The following is a 19,616-nucleotide window of genomic DNA, read 5'->3' on the forward strand; positions in this document are numbered from 1 at the left end:
TACTTGCCGTTGGCCATCAATGTTACAGCTGGCTAATGAGGGACACCTGGGAGGTGTAGGCATGCAGGTGGCAACTGATGTTTTAGGGGTAAATAATGTCACCCAGGGGCGGGAGCAGAGAGTGAGGAGTGGCTTCAGGGGCTCCTCCTCCTGGGCTCTTGCACCTGACCCCTCTGACAACAACCCTTCTCTTCATCCAGGTCTCTGCTCCCGAGTTACTTCTGAAACAGGCTGCTCTGAACTCTCAGATCGCCACTGGCCTCCCCATCACTCTCCCTCCCCTTCTCTTGATTTATTCATTTTTGGAGGATGAAGCGCTCTTGAAATTATAAATGAATTCATGTTTGTTTGTTTTACTACATGTCAGCCCCACTAGAATCTAAGCTCCAAGAGGATACTGACTATGTCCCATTTCTGCTAGAGAACAGTGCCTGATATGTAATGGGTGTTGAAGAAATAATCATGGACTGGATGATTGACCTAAAATGGAACAACCAGAGGAAAAAAGGAAAACAGAGAGAATAGTAATATGCCTGGTGCCCAGGAAGGTGGGGGTGTCAGAGAGAGGATCCAAGGGCATCAGGGCCCCAAGACTCAGGGATCCACTTACTCCCCCATCAGAGCTGGGTCCCTACAGAGTTCTGGTCTCTGCGATGGGTGAAGGCTGCTGGGAGGTTGGCATCAAAGGGGGGTATCAGGGACTATCTTCTACTACTCTGAATGGCAATTATATATTTTTTAAGTTTTCGTAGTTTATTAATCCTCTGGTGAAAAATCTGCACCATTGCTGCAGATAAAGCCATTCCTGTTTGCCAGCACCAGCACCACACTCTTGTGACTCCCTGGCTGTTGTCATTCTGTTCTTAAGTTCCTTTAGCTGTTTTCTTGAGGTGTTTTTCTTTTATGTCTTGCAAGTCTGTGTTTGATTAATTTTTCTTTGCATAATCCAAGGAATCATAAATCATAACCAAGCCAGTTGTCTTAACACCACCAAAATGGGTTCTGTTTTTTTTTTCTTCGTTTGTTTTTTGAGACAGGATCTCAGTCTGTCGCCCAGGCTGGAGTGTAGTGGTGCAATCACTGCTCACTGTAGCCTCAACCTCTTGGACTCAAGCAATCCTCCCATCTCAGCCTCCACAGTAACTGGGATTACAAGCACACGTCACCACGCCTGGCTAAGGCGTGTAATTTTTGTAGAGACAGGGTTTCGCCACGTTGCCCAGGCTGGTCTTGAACTCGTAGGTTCAAGTGATCTGCCCACCTTGGCCTCCCAAAGTGCTGGGATTACAGGCATGAGCCACTGTGCCCAGCCCAAAATGGGTTCTAAATACAAAGATGAAATCCAGAGTGGTCTTCTACTTTTTGACTAGTTTTCTGTCTTAGGTATTGTTGTCTTCCCAGGGTGAAGGACACGGAAGACCATCATTTCCACTGAAGTATTGGTCATGAACTTCCTGATCCTGATAGTTATCTTGTTGTTTGCAAGGGAAGTTGATCCTAAGGCAGCCAGAGAGGAAAAGAGAGTGCAGTGACACTTCTTTTCTTTCCCTTTTTTTTTTTTTTTTCCGAGACAGTTTTATTCTTGTTGCCCAGGCTGGAGTGCAGTGGTGCAATCTCGGCTCACTGCAACCTCTGCCTCCTGGGTTCAAGCGATTCTCCTGCCTCAGCCTCCCAAGTAGCTGGGATTACAGGTGCCTGCCACCATGCCCAGCTTTTTTTTTTTTTTTTTTTGTATTTTTAGTAGAGACAGGGTTTCACCATATTGGTCAGGATGGTCTTGAACTCCTGACCTCAGGTGATCCACCCTGCTCAGCCTCCCAAAGTGCTGGGATTACAGGTGTGAACCACCACACCCGGCATGCAGTGACATTTCTAACCCCGAGAAACCCAGGAGAGCCAAGAGACTAAAGGGGGGGCTATGGGTTTTCACGTGAACCTCATGTGCTCTCCCTCACGCACCAAAAGTGCTCATACCAATCAGGTCTCCATTCCCTGCATACTTGCTCTCTAAAGGAAGAGATAGTTCCTTCTCTCCTATTCTCCTCATGCCCTCTGTCCCTACCTCCTTGACACCTCCTCCAACCCTTCCCACCTACCAGGTGCCCAGCCAGAGCCCAAGGCTTACAACAACCTGCAAAAGTGAGGGACCATGTCTCCATTTCTTGGGTGAAGCCCAGGAAAGCCAAGGGACTTGCCCCAAATCACATAGTAAATGGCAGAGCTGGGATCTGAAGCCAGGTCCATCTGTCACCAAGTCCAGTGTGCCTTCCATTCTGGCCTAGATGTCACCTTCTTCCCAGAAGGGGCTGAGGCTAAAGTTTGACTAGGGCTGACAATATCTGCAGTTCTCCAGGTGGCCACCAGATGGCTGTGAGGACTCACTTCCAGGTGAGACTTTTTTCCTTGCCTCTTCTGTCTTCACCAGTTGGAGAAATCCCTTGGGGAGGGAGGAATTGGCGGGGAGGGGGTGTTCGTGCGTGTGTGCGTGCGTGCGTGTGTGTGTGTGTGTGTGTGTGTGTGTGTGTGTGAGTCAGTCATAGATAATCTCCACACCTGAGTCCCTTGTCTAAGACCCAAGGGTCTAGGCATCATCAGTGCCCATATTCGTAGCATAGACCCATTCATTCAGCCATTATTTACTGGCAGTTCCCCTGGGCTTAGGGTTTGTTCAGTGGGTGCTAGGGACAGAAAGATGATCTGGCCAAATTCCTGCCTTTTCAACAGTCAATATACACATTTATTGAGCATCTACTATTTCCCGGGCACGGAGAATACAGCAGTGAACAAAAATCCCTGCCATCTTAAATGAGCTTCAGTTTTATTAATTAATTTATTTAGTTAGTTATTTTGAGACATAGTCTTGCTCTGTTGCCCAGGCTGGAGTGCAGTGGTGCAATCTCAGCTCACTGCAACCTCCGCCTCCCGGATTCAAGCAATTCTCCTGCCTCAGCCTCCCTAGTAGCTGGGACTACAGGTGCATGCCACCATGCCTGGCTAATTTTTGTATTTTTTAGTAAAGACAGGGTTTCACCATGCTGGCCAGGCTGGTCTCGAACTCCTGGCCTCAGGTGATCTGCCCACCTCGGCCTCCCAAAGTGCTGGGATTACAGGCATGAGCCACTGTGCCAGGCCAAGCTTCAGTTTTAATCCGGAGGGATGGACAATCTACAAATAGATCCTTAAAATCTATTCAAGTAGGGAGCTCTTGGGGGCCTCACAGACCAGTGGAACAAACATGTACACAGATGGTCACAACATGGCATAGTAAGTAAGGTTACTTAATAAACATCTGGCTGGGCATGGTGGCTCAAGCCCATAATTCCTGCACTTTGGGAGGCCGAGGTGGGTGGATCACCTGAGGTCAGGCGTTCGAGACCAGCCTGGCCAACGTGATGAAACCCTGTCTCTACCACAAATGCAAAAAATTAGCCAGGCATAGTGGCAGGCACCTGTAATCCCAGCTACTCAGGAGGCTGAGGCAGGAGAATCACTTGAATCTGGGAGGCGGAGGTTGCAGTGAGCCGAGATCACCACTGCACTCCAGTCTGGGCAGCAAGAGCGAAACTCCGTCTCAACAAACAAACAAAAACCCCAACATCTATTCAGCCCTTACTGTGTGCAAGGAGTTCACTAAGGAGGGAAGATCAACATGGTTCCTGCCTTCATGAAGCTTACAACCTAGGAAACAAATGAGTCATTAATTATACATTAGCTACCTGCTCTGAAGAAAAGAGCAGCTGTTGGGATGTAGGATCACCAGGTGGCCTCTTTTAGGGAGGGAGGTCATGGAACAAGTCACGTGAAGAGAGAACAGGAGTCTTAAGGAGAGGACACAACAAGTGTAAAGTCTCCAAGAAGAGAAAGCATTGATGGGTGTGAGGACCAGAGAGAGGAGGCTAGTGTGTCTGCAGCTAAATCAGCAAAGGGGAGAGGGAGGAGAGGCGAGGTGGGCAGAGGCAAGATCATGTGAGACAGAAGGGAGCTCTTGGGGGCTTACAGACCAGTGGGACAGACAAACCTGTACACAGATTGTCACAACATGGTACAGTAAGGTTACTTAATAAACATCTGGCTGGGCACAGTGGCTCATGCCTGTAATTCCTGCACTTTGGGAGGCCAAGACGGGTGGATCACCTGAGGTCAGGAGTTCGAGACCAGCCTGGTCAATATGATGAAACCCCGTCTCTATTAAAAATACAAAAAAGTAGCCAGGTGTGGCAGCGGGCGCCTGAAATCCCAGATCAGTGAGACAGACGCCATTGGTGGGAGGGAAGTGTTATGATCTGAACTGACACGTTATCAAAGGGTCACTCTGACTGCTGAGTGCAGAACAGACTGGAATGGGGAGCAGGAGCCCCACTAGAAGGCCACTGCAGTCATTCAGGCAAGAGATGGGGAGGGCTCTGAAGTGGAAAAAGCAGATGGATTTAGATCTCTAGCTAAGTGCTGCAGCAGCTCGGCCTCATTCTGTGACAGTCACAGAAGGCTTCCTGAGGAGGTGGTCTTGTAGCGGTGTCTTGAAGAATTAGTTTGCCAGGCAAATGAAGTCCAAGGTTGAGGAGGACCCTCTAGGAGAGAGAACAGCTAGGATAGAGGAAGAGAGATATAGGGGGAAGGCTCTGTTCTATCTTCTTAGAGGGTAGGAAGGTGATGGGAAGCACCCAGGCCAGGATAGAGAGACTTCTAGAGCCAGAAATCAAAGGGTTGTGGAGGTCAAGCCATTGTTGAAAAGTTGTTAAGTGGGGCCAGGCATGGTGGCTCACACCTGTAATCCCAGCACTTTGGGAGGTCAAGGTGGGTGAATCATTTGAGGTCAAAAGTTCGAAACTGGCCGGGCACAGTGGCTCACGCCTGTAATCCCAGCACTTTGGGAGGCCGAGGCAGGCAGATTACCTGAGGTCAGGAGTTCGAGACCAGCCTGACCAACATGGTGAAACCCTGTCTCTACTGAAAATACAAAATTAGCTGGGCATGGTGGCACATGCCTGTAATCCCAGCTAGTTGGGAGGCTGAGGCAGGAGAATTGCTTTAACACGGGAGGCAGAGGTTGCGGTGAGCTGAGATTGCACCACTGCATTTCAGCCTGGGCAACAAGAGCGAAACTCCCTCTCAAAAAAGAAAAGTTCGAGACCAGCCTGACCAACATGGTGAAACCCTGTCTCTACTTAAAAAGTACAGAAAATTGGCCGGGCACGGTGGCTCATGCCTGTAATCCCAGCACTTTGGAAGGCCAAGGCGGGCGGATCACAAGGTCAGGAGATCGAGACCATCCTGGCTAACATGGTGAAATGCTGTCTCTACTAAAAATACAAAAAATTAGCCGGGCATGGTGGCGGGTGCCTGTAATCTCAGAATCTCAGCTACTTGGGAGGCTGAGGCACAAGAATCCCTTGAACCTGGGAGGTGGAGGTTGCAGTGAGCTGAGACTGTGCCACTGCACTCCAGCCTGGGCAGCAGAGTGAGACTCAGGCTCAAAAAAGAAAAGTTGCTAACTGGAAGAGATATGGTCAAATATATGATTTGTGAGGGCCAGCATAGGAGAGGCCTGGAAGCTGCTGAGATGCAGTGAGGCATACAGAGGGAATACAAGGGGACAGAACCTGAAGGACTTTTTTAAATTAATTAATTAATTTTATTTTTTATTATTTTTATTTTATTTTTTTATTACACTTTAAGTTCTACGGTACATGTACACAATGTGCAGGTTTGATACATAGGTATACATGTGCCATGTTGGTTTGCTGCACCCATCAACTCATCATTTACATTAGGTATTTCTCCTAAAGCTATCCCTCCCCAAGCCCCCCACACCCCAGCAGGCCCTGGTGTGTGCTGTTCCCCCTCTGTGTCCAAGTGATCTCATTGTTCAATTGCCACTTATGAGTGAGAACATGCAGTGTTTGGTTTTCTGTCCTTGTGATACTTTGCTGAGAATGATGGTTTCCAGCTTCATCTGTGTCCCTGCAAAGGACATGAACTCATCCTTTTTTATGGCTGCATAGTATTCCGTGGTGTATATGTGCCACATTTTCTTTTTTTATATATATAATATATATATTTTTATTATACTCTAAGTTCTAGAGTATATGTGCACAATGTGCAGGTTTGTTACATATGTATACATGTGCCGTGTTGGTGTGCTGCACCCATTAACTCATCATTTACATTAGGTATATCTCCTAATGCTATCCCTCCTCCCTCCCCCAGAACCTGAAGGGTCTCTTTCCCCCTGAGTGGGGAAAAGAGACTGGGCAGTTTTGGGGGCCTCAGGGACACTCAGGTGGAGGTGCCGTGGACCCATGGAAGGCACAGCAGAGGGAGCATGGCCTCCAGCATCATTCAATCCTAGCTTTACATCCTGGCCTGCTGCATTGAAACCCTGTGCCCCTGAGCAGCCTGCAAATGGGAAATGACAAAACTCATGCCTAGAGGGTAGCTGTGGACATTAGATGGGAAGTTGCATGTAAAAGCTCTCAAAATGTACATTTGGCTAGTAAGGGGTCAATAATTGCTAGCTATATATTGTCAGTTACAGGTGTGGCAGTTGTGAAGTCAGAACTGGCCTGGAGATGATTAAGAGATCTGTTGGCTTAAAAAAATTTTTTTAATGGGTGCATAGTGGGTGTATATATTTATTGGGATACGTGACCTGTTGGCATTCATTCATTCATTCATTCATTTAAGACAGGGTTTCACTCTGTTGCGCAGGCTGGAGTGCAATGCCATGATCACAGCTCACTACAGCCTCAAATCCCTGGGCTCAGGCGATCCTCCTGCCTCAGCTGTTGGGTTTTAAATGGGGACTGATGGCAGTGGAATGTCCAGGATGACCCCAGGAGAGTGTGGAACAGGGCTTGGGACTAACCTGGGCCACCATCGATTAAGAGAGGGTTAGGAGAAGCAGATGGGGGAAGGCGGGGAGAGGAGGGGAGGAGGAAGAGGAAGGAGAGGAAGTGCCCCCTAAGGAGCCTGAGGAGAACCAAAAGAGGCTGGTGCCAGGGCAGGAGTGGCAGCCGTGGGGAAGGCTGCGGAGAGGCCCAGTTGGCCTAGTAATGGCGTCACCCCTGACGTGGCCAGAGGGTGTGGTAGGCCGGAGGCAGACACAGCGGATGAGGGGCAGAAGGGAGGCGGGTGGAGGGGTACAGTGCATGGAGAGGGAGCACCGAAGCTGAGCTTGGGCAGCCAGAGGGCAGGGGCCAGCTAGGGCCCGGCCCAGCGGTCATGGGGCCTGGGTGGAGGGTGTACAAAGCGGGGCCTGCACCGAGCGCTGAAGACAGGGAAGTGACCTCGTCTCGAATCCAGATTTTTGCCACTGCCTCTCTCCGTGACCTCGAACGAGTCACTCATCTTGTCTGAGCCTCAGTTTCCTCACCTGTGAAGTAAGGATCAAAGCAGTCGGTACTTACCAGAATTTTCAAGAAGCTGCCCTTGGAGGCACATAGTAACCACGCCAGCCACCAGTCCTGGACCCCACCTGCTTTAGTCCAAGCCCCGCCCCAGACCCCCGAACTCACCTGGCCGCGCACGCTAGCCACGCCCCTAACTGGCCCCGCCTTCACCTGGCTCCGCCCCGACCGACGAGCCCCGCCCCACCTGCCTCTCCCACTGGCCACACCCCCACCTGGCGGCGCCCCGGTTGCCCAGGTCTCGCTCCGCACACGCTCAGCTGAGCCCAGTCTGGGAGGGACGCGCCCGGCAGCTGTCCACCGCTCCCGGCCACCGCCCCCGGCCACCCCCCCACCGAGCCCATGGAGGCTGCGGGACCCCGCGCCTTGCGGACTGCGCTCTGTGGCGGCTGTTGCTGCCTCCTTCTATGTGCCCAGCTGGCTGTGGCTGGTAACTCGCGGCAGGGTCTGGCTAGGGGCTCGACGGGGACGGATGGAGCTTGCACCTCAGCCAGCCGTCTCCCCAGGAGCAGCCTGGGCTTGAGGGGAGGGGGCTTTCCGGCCAAGTGCAGGCCTCCAGGGGTGGGAGAGGGGGCTCCAGCTCTGTGTGGAGCCCTGTGTGTAAATATAGGCCCCAGGTGTGGGGCCTAGGGAGCTTCAGGTGGTCTGGGGGAGGTGGCTCCAGCTGAATCTGGGAACCCCAGGTGTATGCAAAGGGAGGGGCTCTGGGTGAATGTGGGGAGGCTCTAGGTGTGTGTAGACCTCCGCTGTGGAAGCTCCAGGTGTGCGCTGGGGCTTGGGGATCCAGGGGTGAGTGTGAGAGCCCAGATGTGTGCAGAGGGGCGAGGGCCACCGGTGTGTTGGGTGGGAGGGTGGGCGGGTGCCACAGCTTGGCTTCGAGGAATTCTCCCTTCCCACTCCACCGCACTACCAGGTAAAGGAGCTCGAGGCTTTGGGAGGGGAGCCCTGATCCGCCTGAATATCTGGCCGGCGGTCCAAGGGGCCTGCAAACAGCTGGAGGTCTGTGAGCACTGCGTGGAGGGAGACAGAGCGCGCAATCTCTCCAGCTGCGTGTGGGAGCAGTGCCGGCCAGAGGAGCCAGGTATGGAGCTGAGCCCTCCCCAGATTGAGTGCCCCCAGCTCTGAACCCCAAGGCCCTGGCCCCTCTCCCCAAACCTCCCCCCTGCACCTTCTCTCACCAGGACACTGTGTGGCCCAATCTGAGGTGGTCAAGGAAGGTTGCTCCATCTACAACCGCTCAGAGGCATGTCCAGGTAAGGGGGTTCTTGCACCTAAGCCAAGTTGCGTGGGTCTCCCCAGCCATAGCCTGCCCCCCAGGAGGAAACAGCCTCTCTCAGGCGGTGGATTTTGCTCACCCATACCTGGGCCCGGTATCAGTTCTGCCTTTAGCTCACTGAGAAGTCCCCTCCTCTCTCTGCCTATTTCCTCATCTGAAAATTAGTACAGGTGTGTGGAGGGGATGGGAGTGTTAGCTCTTCTTCTAGTTTAAGGCATAGCAAGGACTTTGGAAGTTCAGAGGGAATGAGAGGGAGTGCTTCCTGGAGGAGGTGGCATCAGTAATGAGCCTGGAAGGTAGAGATGGAGAGAGAGCACATCTGGTGGAGGGAACTGTGTGACTGGGGCTTGCAAGTATGTTGGATGTCTAGAGCAGGGACAGGGCTGCATCTGAATTGGAAGTTTAGCGGTGAGTGGGGGCTGGGGTCTTGATGGGAGTCAAGGAGTGGGAAGGCTGCTTTGCTATGGATCACCTGTCTCCTCAGCTGCTCACCACCACCCCACCTATGAACCGAAGACAGCCACAACAGGTGAGTACTCCCTGGAGACGGGGCAGTGGGAGGAGCAGAGGTGCAGGGGAAGATAGCTCTGGGCTCAGGCACTGACATGCTCTGTGACCTCGGCCCTGCGCCTTCTCCCTCGCCTGTCTCCACATCTGTGAAATGGGTTGGATGATGCCTTTCTCATAGAGTTGCTCTGCAGGTTTTATGAGAAGCTGTACAGTGCCCACTTCAGTGTCTGACTCACTGAAGGCAATCAAGAAATGACAGTTCCCATCCCTCCTCCCCATTGCCAGTTCTGGGAACTCAAGGTCACCCCTCGGGATTTGTCCTTGGAGGTGAGGGTGTGTGGCTCGAGTTGCTCAGGAGACATCCTCAGTGCCTGCCTACTGCACCCTCCAGGCCCAGAGAGGGTCACAAGGCAGGTTCCTGGTGGAGTAGAGGCAAGAATGCCACCCTTTGGTTCCCGCTCCCTCTCAGGGGCTGGAGGTCACCAGACTTGGCAGGGATGGCTGAAGAGGCCCTTGGTTAATTAAAGCCAGAAACCGATCTCAGAAGCTGAATTATTGATGGCTCAGCTCCCTCAGCTGGAGCCCCGGATCAGCCTCGTGTGGCTCATTTATCCCCTCTTCTGCTCCTCATCCCCCAGCTTCCTTCTCTGGGGCTCCCTGAGCGGGAGCTGGGACCATTGTTTGCCCTTCATATTGTCAGACTCCTTCCACCCCTTACACCTTCTGGGAGGGAGACCCAGTTCAGGCTGGGCCCCTTTCCACTGTCCCAGAATGATCTTCCATCCACCAGCCCTGCCCTGTTCTGGGCACCCAGCCCAGGGCCTGAAATCAAATCCCTGCTAGGAGTGGACAGGTACCGTGGCACAGCTGGGAGCCACCCAGGCATAGCCTGGCAACCATGGCCCTAAAGCCCTACCTTCTAAGGGGCAGAGGAGATGGTCAGGGGATCCTGTGTGAGTCTGGCTGTGTGCTGTGAGGTGACTTTGGCCAAGCCTGTCCCTCAGCCATGTTCCCCCCGACACACACTGTCCAGTCCTCGCTTACCCACTTAGCAGGGTGACAGTTGGGGCCTCCACTTCTCCCCCTGCTCCTTCCCTCTCTGAGGGCTCTGACATTGGGTGACACTGAGGTCTTAGGGCTTAGGAGTCCTGAAAAGGGACTATATCGTCTGCATCTTGGCTCTGAACCCTGAGGTCCAAGGCTGAAAGGAATTGTGAGCAGGGTGGGGTCTGAGTTCTGGCTCTGTCTTCACCCTATTGGGCTAGTGAGGCCCAGGGAGGGTGGGAGCCCAGTCACTGGTCCAAGCCACCTATTGGACCATGTGATCATGAGGCCCAGAGAGAATGTGGGTGGCATAAAAGCCACAGAGCAAGCCAGGAGCAGAGCCAGGGCTGGACAGCACCCCACCCTCCCCTGCCACTGTTCCTCCCATCAGGCGCTTCCCAACTGCCTGCGGGATCTGGTCTAAACTGAGCCCAGGGTTCAAGCACCCCATACTGAGGACCGGGGCCTCCAGGTTACTTGTGCCGGTTATGAGGGTAGGACTGGGATCCTGGTTCACAGTGACTGCTATGACCCCTGCCCTGCCTTACCCCTGCAGGGAGCCCCCCAGTCCCTGAGGCCCACAGCCCTGGATTTGACGGGGCCAGCTTTATCGGAGGTGTCGTGCTGGTGTTGAGCCTACAGGCTGTGGCTTTCTTTGTGCTGCACTTCCTCAAGGCCAAGGACAGCACCTACCAGACGCTGTGAGTACCTGGCCAGCAGCAAGTACCTGAGTCCCAGCTCACCTCCTGGTTCCTGCCCCACCGTTCCCCTTCAGTACTCAGGGTGCTGTCTTCTCCATGGGCAAGCCCTCAGAACGGTGACAGCATGCTCCATGTGAGCCACACCCCTTTTGTCTCCTCCAGTTGGGGGGTTTCCTTTGTCAGATGTTGGCTGGGACCAGGACTTAGCCTGGGCTAGTCTAGGAGCCCAGCTGAGCCCTCCTGTGTCTTTTCCCTTCATGCTGCCAGCAGGGAAGAGAACCAGTAGGTGCCAGCCCAGGCAAGCCTGTGGCCCGCGTTTCTGTGGCTGTGGGCAGGAGCTGGGCCTTGTGTCTAGTTGGGTTTTGCTCTAAGAAGGGGAGCTGTGCCTGAGGCCCTCTGTGTGCCCTGTGTGCTGTGGGGCGGGTCGCCGCAGCCTGTGTTAAAGTGTTTGCTCTTCCTCTGCTGCCTCCTCTCGAGGCAGGGCGTCCTTGGCTGGCTGAGGCAGGGTCACCTTCCTGAGTGTCCTCTTTGGCCTCTGCAGAATCTGACCCCTTTGGGCCTGGACTCCATCCTGAGGGGAAAGGAGGATGCAGAGGCTGGCCTCTGGGCACCCCTGTGGGTAAGCGGGGGGTGGGGGCGGGAAAAACTCTGGCCACCAGTTTTTGGCTCCTGCGGGCACCAAGCAGGCTCAGTGTCTGATGCCTGACATCTCCTCCTGTCCTGGGCCTGGAACCTGCAGCTGAGAACATCCCTCAACCGCCTCGTCTCCTCCATCGCCCCTGCTGGGCCCCCCAGCCTGACACTGGGTTGTACGCCTGCCTCTTTCCACCAACTGGCCTGGGCACTGCCCCCAAATAAAGGAACTCTGCACTGTGCTTCATGTCCTGTGTCTTGGGCTGTGTATGGATTGGATGGGGTGAGGGTACGGCCATTGTCCTCTTCTTAACGGGAATTCCAGCTAGGACTGTCGCTGTTACCTTTTAAAATATTTTCATCTGGCCAGGCGCAGTGGCTCACGCCTATAATCCCAGCACTTTGGGAGGCCGAGGCTGGTGAATCACCTGAGGTCAGGAGTTCAAGACCAGCCTGACCAACATGGTGAAACCCCATCTCTACTAAAAATACAAAATTAGCTGGGCGTGGTAGCACACGCCTGTAATCCCAGCTACTTGGGAGGCTGAGACAGGAGAATCACTTGAACCCAGGAGGCGAAGTTTGCAGTGACCCAAGATCGTGCCATTGCACTCCAGTTTGGGCAACAAGAGTGAAACTCCGTCTCAAAAAAAAAAATGTTCATCTTTGACACCTGCTTAACCCCCACCCCTTGCCCCTTTACAGATGAGGGTACGGAGACTCAGGTAAGTACACATGCTGAAGTCACACAGCTGGACAGGGCAGGGCTGGGGTTTCAATTCAGGCTTTTCTGGGCTGGGCATCATAGTTCATGCTTAAAATCCCAGCACTTTGGGAGGCTGATGTGGGCAGATCACTTGAGTCCAGGAGACCAGCCTGGGCAACATAGTTGAGACCCCATCGATTAAAAAAAAGTAAAATTAAAATAAAAAATAAAATGAATTTTATTTTTAGTAGAGACGGGGTTTCACCATGTTAGCCAGGCTGGTCTCGAACCCCTGACCTCAGGTGATCTGCCTGCCTCGGACTCCCAAAGTCTTGGGATTATAGGCATGAGCCACCGCAGCCAGCCAGAATCACTTTCTTAATGGTGCTTTTCCCTGGCGGGGGCATGGGGCTTGGGTAAAACTCTGTTGCTCTCAGCATATAAGTGGCCAAGAGAACAGAAGTCACGTCCCATCACTGGGCCTCAGTTTCTCTTTCCTTATTCATTTAACTCTCTTACTGAGCACCCATTTTGTACCAGGCCCATAATGCAATAATAAGGATTAATAGCAAGTCCATGTAAGGATCGGAGGTGACGTCAGTATGACGCTGGAATGCAGTAGATGTCCAGGAAATGGTAGCAGTTGTCACTATTCATAGCATTAACAAGGATCAGGGAAGGATTCCCAGTGGAGATGGCTGTAGAGCTAGACCTTCATGGACAGATGGGGCTTCACAGGTAGAGACGACTGTGAATGTAGAGGTCTCGAGAGATGGCTGGGGAGCCCTGGAAGCCAGGATCAGAAGTTGGACTCTTTCAGTGTGCAGTGGCTCACACCTGTAATCCTAGCACTTTGGGAGGCCGAGGTGGGTGGATCACCTAAGGTCAGGATTTCGAGACCAGCCTGGCCAACATGGTGAAACCCCTTCTATACTAAAAAAAAAAATACAAAAAATTAGCTGGGCATGGTGGCGTGCACCCATAATCCCAGCTACTTGGGAGGCTGAGGCAGGAGAATCACTTGAACCCGGGAGGCAGAGGTTGCATTGGTTGCATTGAGCTGAGAGCACGCCATTGCATTCCAGCCTGGGCAACAAGAGTGAAACTCCGTCTCAAAAAAACAAAAAACAAAAAACAAAAAGATGTTGGACTCCATCCTGGTTGGATAGGGCAGGGATAATGCCCTTTCTCTCTGGGGCTAAGGGAGGAAATACTCCCACCCCCTGCTGGCTCCAGTCTGGGTGGGGTGTCCCTGGGGGACAATGGGAGGAAGTCTTGTTTCATGTCCTCCCACCAGCCTGGCCCCCTTATAATCTGGCATCCTTCCCCTGGTGGCCCCAGCAAGATGGATCTACTGTGGATCCTGCCCTCCCTGTGGCTCCTCCTGCTTGGGGGGCCTGCCTGCCTGAAGACCCAGGAACACCCCAGCTGCCCAGGTGGGCACCTAGGATGCCCTCCTCACCAACCCACTCCTCATTCCCTCACTGGGTGTCCCCCCACCAAGGCTCATCAACCTCAAGGAGCAGGGTGGGAGTTTCATAATCTGGGCTCTGCATGTAAATATATGCAAATGGATGCAAAGCACACGAAACCTTGCCAGCTCAGGAGACAAGCATCCTGACAGTGGGAATCTGGGAGACAGGAAGAGAACTGAAGAGGGGTCTGGAAGAGACAGTCTACCCTGTGCCCACCCTGCCTGTGTCTCCCTGTAGGACCCAGGGAACTGGAAGCCAGCAAAGTTGTCCTCCTGCCCAGTTGTCCCGGAGCTCCAGGAAGTCCTGGGGAGAAGGGAGCCCCAGGTCCTCAAGGTGAGAGAGGCTGGGGAGCGGGCTGGGATCTTGGGAATGGGGAAGGCAGGAATGCAGCAATTTTTGTCTGTGCTGAGGGGCCACGACAAAGGAGCAAGGAACCTACTCTGTGCCAGCTCCAGGCTGGGCATCCGGCATCCTAAGATCAACTCTGCCAGGTAAGTGGTTTCATCCCCATTCTGCTGAGGAGGAAAGGGAGGTTCAGAGAGGATAAGATATTTGCCCGCAATCACAAAGTGAGTGAAGGGTGAAACTGGGATTTGAACCTCTGGCTCCAAGTCTCTTGTTTCTTTTTGGTCCTGGGCATGGGGTGGGACTCAGGAAATCTCTGCCTTTGAGATTTCAGGGCCACCTGGACCACCAGGCAAGATGGGCCCCAAGGGTGAGCCAGGTGAGTAAGTGGGGCTGGAGGCCTCCCCGCTTTCTTTGCCTCTGTCCCTGGACTCTAGGGTGGGATCTCTGCTTGGCTGCTGCGCCTATGATGGCTCTCTCACAGGGGAATGGATGGCTGGGAGGAGTGGGAAGGATTAGGAGAAGGGCCTGGCTACCCTATGATGGCCCTCCTACAGGGTATGGAAGGCTGGGAGGAGTGGGAAGGATTCGGAAAAGGGCCTGGGTACCGGCTCCACTGGTGGCTCAGTGCTGGGGTGCTGAGACATCAGAGCCAACACTCATCCCTTCTCTGGGGCAGGAGATCCAGTGAACCTGCTCCGGTGCCAGGAAGGTGAGGCAGCCCTTGCAGGAGCCAGGAACTTGGGATCACATGGTGTTGGGTGTTGGCAGACCCCCAAGTGTGGCCAAGATCCTCCCCACAGCCTCCTCAGAACCCTTCTTCAGGGACCTGAAGGAGCCAAGAGGGTCCCTAGGGTCCCACACTTGTTCCAGTGCCTGGGGGTGGGGGTCAGGGAATGACCTGGGCACCACCCCCAGTCCATCTCCCCTTTCCCAGGCCCCAGAAACTGCCGGGAGCTGTTGAGCCAGGGCGCCACCTTGAGCGGCTGGTACCATCTGTGCCTACCTGAAGGCAGGGCCCTCCCAGTCTTTTGTGACATGGACACCGAGGGGGGCGGCTGGCTGGTGAGTGTCTGAGAAATGGGCTAACAGGCCAGGCCCACTGGTAACTTCTCCCCCTTGGCCCCTAGGGGAGCCAGAACCCACCAGAGCAAGGCATTTCCTAGAGGAATTCACTGACAAATGTTTAGTGAGCCCCCAATGGGACCTGAAGAAGTATGAGGGCTTCACAGAGGAGGTGCCATTTGAAAAGACCTTGAGTTGAGTGCAGTAGCTCACGCCTGTAATCCCAGCTACTTGGGAGGCTGAGGCAAGAGAATTGCCTGAACCCAGGAGGTGGAGGTTGCAGTGAGCCGAGTTCTTGCCATTGCACTCCAGCCTGGGTGAAAAGAGTGAAACTCTGTCTCAAAAAAAAAAAAAAAAAAAATAGGGTAGGGAGGGGCATTCCAGCTAGAAGTAAAGATAAACTCAGGGAGGCAGCAGAGTAAAAGGTTTGCAGGGAACGCGTGAGTGAGCTGAGAGCAGGCGTGGGTGTCAGCTAAAGTCTCCCGGCACTGACGGAACGTGGATTGAGGACCTCTGTAAAGGCCAGTTCATGGAAGGCACTAAGTGATCAACTTAAGAAGTGTGCAGGGCGCCCAGGCGCGGTGGTTGGCTGGACGTGGTGGCTCACGCCTATAATCCCAGCACTTTGGGAGGCCAAGGCGGGCAGATCACCTGAGGTCAAGAGTTCGAGATCAGCCTGGCCAACATGGTGAAACCCCATCTTTACTAAAAATATAAAAATTAGCCAGGCGTGATGGTGGGCGCCTGTAATCCAAGTTATTCAAGAGGCTGAGGTGGGAGAATTGCTTGAACCCCGGAGGTGGTGGTTGCAGTGAGCCAAGATTGAGTCACTGCACTCCAGCCTGGGCAATGGAGTGAGACTCTGTCTTAAAAAAAAAAAAGAAAAAAGAAGAGTGTGCAGGGCAATGGGTAGCCCCAGGAGAGTTTTAAGCAAGGGAGGGGCCAAGTAGAACTTCTGTTTTAAAAAGATGATTCGGGCTACACCATGAAAGATGCACTGCGTTGGGGGACCAGTGGAGGCAGGGACATGGTTTAGGAAGACAGCAAGGAGCCAGGCAGTAAAGACAGTGGAGCAGGCCTGACACAGTAGCTCACACCTGTAATCCCAGCACTTTGGGAGGCCGAGGTGGGTGGATTGCCTGAGCTCAGGAGTTCAAGACCAGCCTGGGCAACATGGCAAAACCCCGTCTCTACTAAAAATACAAAAAAATAGCTGGGCGTGGTGGCAGGTGCCTGTAATCCCAGCTATGCAGAAAGCTAAGGCAGGAGAATTGCTTGAACCAGGGAGGCAGAGGTTGCAGTGAGCCGAAATCACACCACTGCACTCCAGCCTGGTAACAGGGGGTGAGACTCTATCTCAAAAAAATAAATAAATAAAATAAGACAGTGGAGCAATGGAAATAGAAGTACTTAGGTTGACAACTCTATAGGACCTGGGGCCTGCTTGGCTTGGAGGGGGAGGTGGAAGACATCAGGGTAAGGCCAGGGGTCCAGCTTGGGCTGTGGGGGTGGCCTCTCTAATGTAAAATATCTTGGTTTTTTTGTTTGTTGTTTGTTTTGAGACGGAGTCTTGCTCTGCTGCCCAGGCTGGAGTGCAGTGGTGTGATCTCGGCTCACTGCAACCTCCACCTCCCAGGTTCAAGCAGTTCTTGTGCCTCAGCCTCCTGAGTAGCTGGAACTACAGGTGTGAGCCACCACACCCGGCTAATATTTGTATTTTTAGTAGAGACGGGATTTCACCATGTTGGCCAGGCTGGTTTCAAACTCCTGACCTCAAGTGATCCACCTGCCTCGGCCTCCCAAAGTGCTGGAATTACAGGCATGAGCCACCAAGCGCGGCCAAATATCTTGGTTCTTATAGTAAATGAAATTGGGTTATTTTGACTGACACCCAGCAGCGCTGGCCATCTCCTGTGGGTGGGGACAGTGTTTTGTCAATTCAGTCTTCCCAGGGCTTGCAAGGTGTGGCATGAAGTTGAGTGTCAGTAAAAGTTAACAAGGGAATGTAGAGTTCATAGAAATATTCAAAGCTAACTTGAAGGATCCCCATTTTATCAACAGGCCCCAATCCAGAGAGAGAGTGGGTATCCACCCACCCCTCACAGTTCCTGCACCCTCAGCTGCCAGTGCCCAGCCTGGAGTAATAGCTGCTGTGCCCCCCCTCCCCCAGGTGTTTCAGAGGCGCCAGGATGGTTCTGTGGATTTCTTCCGCTCTTGGTCCTCCTACAGAGCAGGTTTTGGGAACCAAGAGTCTGAATTCTGGCTGGGAAATGAGAATTTGCACCAGCTTACTCTCCAGGGTGAGTTCCCAGCAGGGTCCTGGAGTCTGGGGGTTACTGTCTGCCATCCTGAATCCCTGCCCCACCCCCAAGATCTGAGGATTCCTCCATCCCTGCCTCCCCTTCTTTCCAGGTAACTGGGAGCTGCGGGTAGAGCTGGAAGACTTTAATGGCAACCGTACTTTCGCCCACTATGCGACCTTCCGCCTCCTCGGTGAGGTAGACCACTACCAGCTGGCACTGGGCAAGTTCTCAGAGGGCACTGCAGGTGAGTGAGCCTAAGGGGAGCAGAGGAAGGAGGCTGGATCCTTTCCCAGTGCTGCCACTGCCCCCATGAATGACCCAGGGCAATCCTGTCTCCTCTGTGGGCCTTAGTTTCCGCATCTGAGAAATGGCAATCATGAAACAGGATGGTGCAACAGTGAAGAATTTGGGCTCTGGAGGCAAACAGACCTGAGTTTGAATCCATCTCTGCCATTTAGTACTTATGTGACCTTGGGCAAGTCCTACCCCTCCACTGAGCCTCAGTTTCCTCCTCTATAAAATGGGCAGGGAGGCCGGGCACGGTGGCTCATGCCTGTAACCCTAGCACTCTGGGAGGCCGAGGTGGGCAGATAACTTGAGGTCAGGAGTTCAAACCCAACCTGGCCAACATGGTGAAACCCCGTCTCTACTAAAAATACAAAAAAATTAGCCGGGCGTGGTGGAGGGTGCCTGTAATCCCAGCTACTTGGGAGGCTGAGGCAGAAGAATCACTTAAATCTGGGAGGCAGAGGTTGCAGCGAGCCAAGAGAGTGCCACTGCACTCTAGCCTGGGCGACAGAGCGAGACTCCATCTCAGAAAAAAAAAAAAAGGCGGGGGGAGCGCAGGGAGGCAAGGAGGAAGTTTTGGGTGCCGCCTGCGGCTCTGTTGAGTGTTAGTGTTCTCTGCTTTGGAAGAGGAACCACGGAAGTCTTCTTTCAGAGAAACAGTGACTGTTGGGGAGAGATTTAAAAGAGGGAAGTGGTTATGAGGGAGTGCCTCAGGGAACCACCTTTCCTGGCCAGGCAACTAAGAGGTTCCTCCCAGCTTTTCCTAGCAGAGTTGCTCAGACTGGATGGGAGCTGAGAGAAGACAAAGGAGCTAGAGGGGGGCTGGGGATTCTGGAGGGGGTAAGACAGGGGGAAAAGCTGGGAGCTTTGGAGCCAGACAGTCCCGAGTTCAAGTCCTGCCGCTGCTTTAACCCGCCAAGTAACCCTGCGCAACCTGGCCCCTTGGTGTTGCTCGTGGGGCCTGATAAAATTCAACTCTTAGTTGCTTTGAGACTCCCATGGCATTATATCTCCAAAGGTGCCAGGCATGGTGCTGGGCACCAAAGTGCTTTCCATCCCTTCCCTGCTAGGGGATTCCCTGAGCCTCCACAGTGGGAGGCCCTTTACCACCTATGACGCTGACCACGATTCAAGCAACAGCAACTGTGCAGTGATTGTCCACGGTGCCTGGTGGTATGCATCCTGTTACCGATCAAATCTCAATGGTCGCTATGCAGTGTCTGAGGCTGCCGCCCACAAATATGGCATTGACTGGGCCTCAGGCCGTGGTGTGGGCCACCCCTACCGCAGGGTTCGGATGATGCTTCGATAGGGCACTCTGGCAGCCAGTGCCCTTATCTCTCCTGTACAGCTTCCGGATCATCAGCCACCTTGCCTTTGCCAACCACCTCTGCTTGCCTGTCCACATTTAAAAATAAAATCATTTTAGCCCTTTCAAGACTCTTCCAGTTACTGGGAAAAAACCCTAGAGGGCAGAGCAGGGACACAAGTTTCAGCTCCATTCAGGGAAGAATTTCCTTCCAGTCAGGAAGATGGAAAGGACAGCCTCTAAAGTAGTGAGGCTTCTGTCTCTGGAGGTGTGCAAGACAAGGCCAGAGGGGCATATAGTGGAAGGATTGGAGGAGATTCAAGCATCCATTGACAATTTCCTGAGGCTCTCTGGGTCCTGCAAGTGGATGGCTTTGTGGCAGGAATTGCACAATTGCACAGCTTTTTTGTTTGTTTGTTTGTTTGTTTGTTTGTTTTTGAGATGCAGTCTCACTCTGTCGCCCAGGCTGGAGTGCAGTGGCACCATCCTGGCTCACTGCAAGCTCTGCCTCCCAGGTTCACGCCATTCTCCTGCCTCAGCCTCCCGAGTAGCTGG

At 53.3% G+C, this 19,616-nt stretch overlaps 2 protein-coding genes across 3 annotated transcripts; both read left to right on the forward strand.

Moving 5' to 3' along the window:
- The first annotated feature begins 7,634 nt into the window (after positions 1-7,634).
- Positions 7,635-11,810, forward strand: CD164L2 (CD164 molecule like 2). Its single transcript, XM_019038149.4, has 6 exons — positions 7,635-7,836; positions 8,320-8,487; positions 8,588-8,659; positions 9,167-9,211; positions 10,793-10,937; positions 11,479-11,810. The coding sequence occupies exons 1-6, from the start codon at positions 7,749-7,751 to the stop codon at positions 11,483-11,485; spliced, it is 525 nt and encodes a 174-aa protein (XP_018893694.1). The 5' UTR covers positions 7,635-7,748; the 3' UTR covers positions 11,486-11,810.
- Positions 11,811-13,604: 1,794 nt separating this feature from the next.
- On the forward strand, positions 13,605-19,190 carry FCN3 (ficolin 3). Of its 2 annotated transcripts, XM_004025263.4 has the most exons (8): positions 13,605-13,712; positions 13,989-14,084; positions 14,431-14,475; positions 14,776-14,808; positions 15,034-15,161; positions 17,332-17,461; positions 17,574-17,708; positions 18,823-19,190. In XM_004025263.4, the coding sequence occupies exons 1-8, from the start codon at positions 13,622-13,624 to the stop codon at positions 19,062-19,064; spliced, it is 900 nt and encodes a 299-aa protein (XP_004025312.3). In that variant the 5' UTR covers positions 13,605-13,621; the 3' UTR covers positions 19,065-19,190. The 2 variants fall into 2 exon arrangements, with proteins under 2 accessions (XP_004025312.3, XP_004025313.3); XM_004025264.5 differs by lacking the exon at positions 14,776-14,808.
- Positions 19,191-19,616: the final 426 nt, after the last annotated feature.

This window comes from Gorilla gorilla, chromosome 1 (genome assembly GCF_029281585.2).
Source record: "Gorilla gorilla gorilla isolate KB3781 chromosome 1, NHGRI_mGorGor1-v2.1_pri, whole genome shotgun sequence".
In the NCBI taxonomy this organism is placed as follows: Eukaryota; Metazoa; Chordata; class Mammalia; order Primates; family Hominidae; genus Gorilla; species Gorilla gorilla.

Coding starts and splice junctions, on each gene's coding strand:
- FCN3 (XM_004025263.4), top strand. CDS start 13,622: ATGGATCTACTGTGGATCCTGCCCTCCCTGTGGCTCCTCCTGCTTGGG. Junction 14,085..14,430: donor GGGAGCCCCAGGTCCTCAAG/GTGAGAGAGGCT, acceptor TTGAGATTTCAG/GGCCACCTGGACCACCAGGC. Junction 17,709..18,822: donor GTTCTCAGAGGGCACTGCAG/GTGAGTGAGCCT, acceptor CTTCCCTGCTAG/GGGATTCCCTGAGCCTCCAC.
- CD164L2 (XM_019038149.4), top strand. CDS start 7,749: ATGGAGGCTGCGGGACCCCGCGCCTTGCGGACTGCGCTCTGTGGCGGC. Junction 7,837..8,319: donor TGCCCAGCTGGCTGTGGCTG/GTAACTCGCGGC, acceptor CCGCACTACCAG/GTAAAGGAGCTCGAGGCTTT. Junction 8,488..8,587: donor GTGCCGGCCAGAGGAGCCAG/GTATGGAGCTGA, acceptor TTCTCTCACCAG/GACACTGTGTGGCCCAATCT.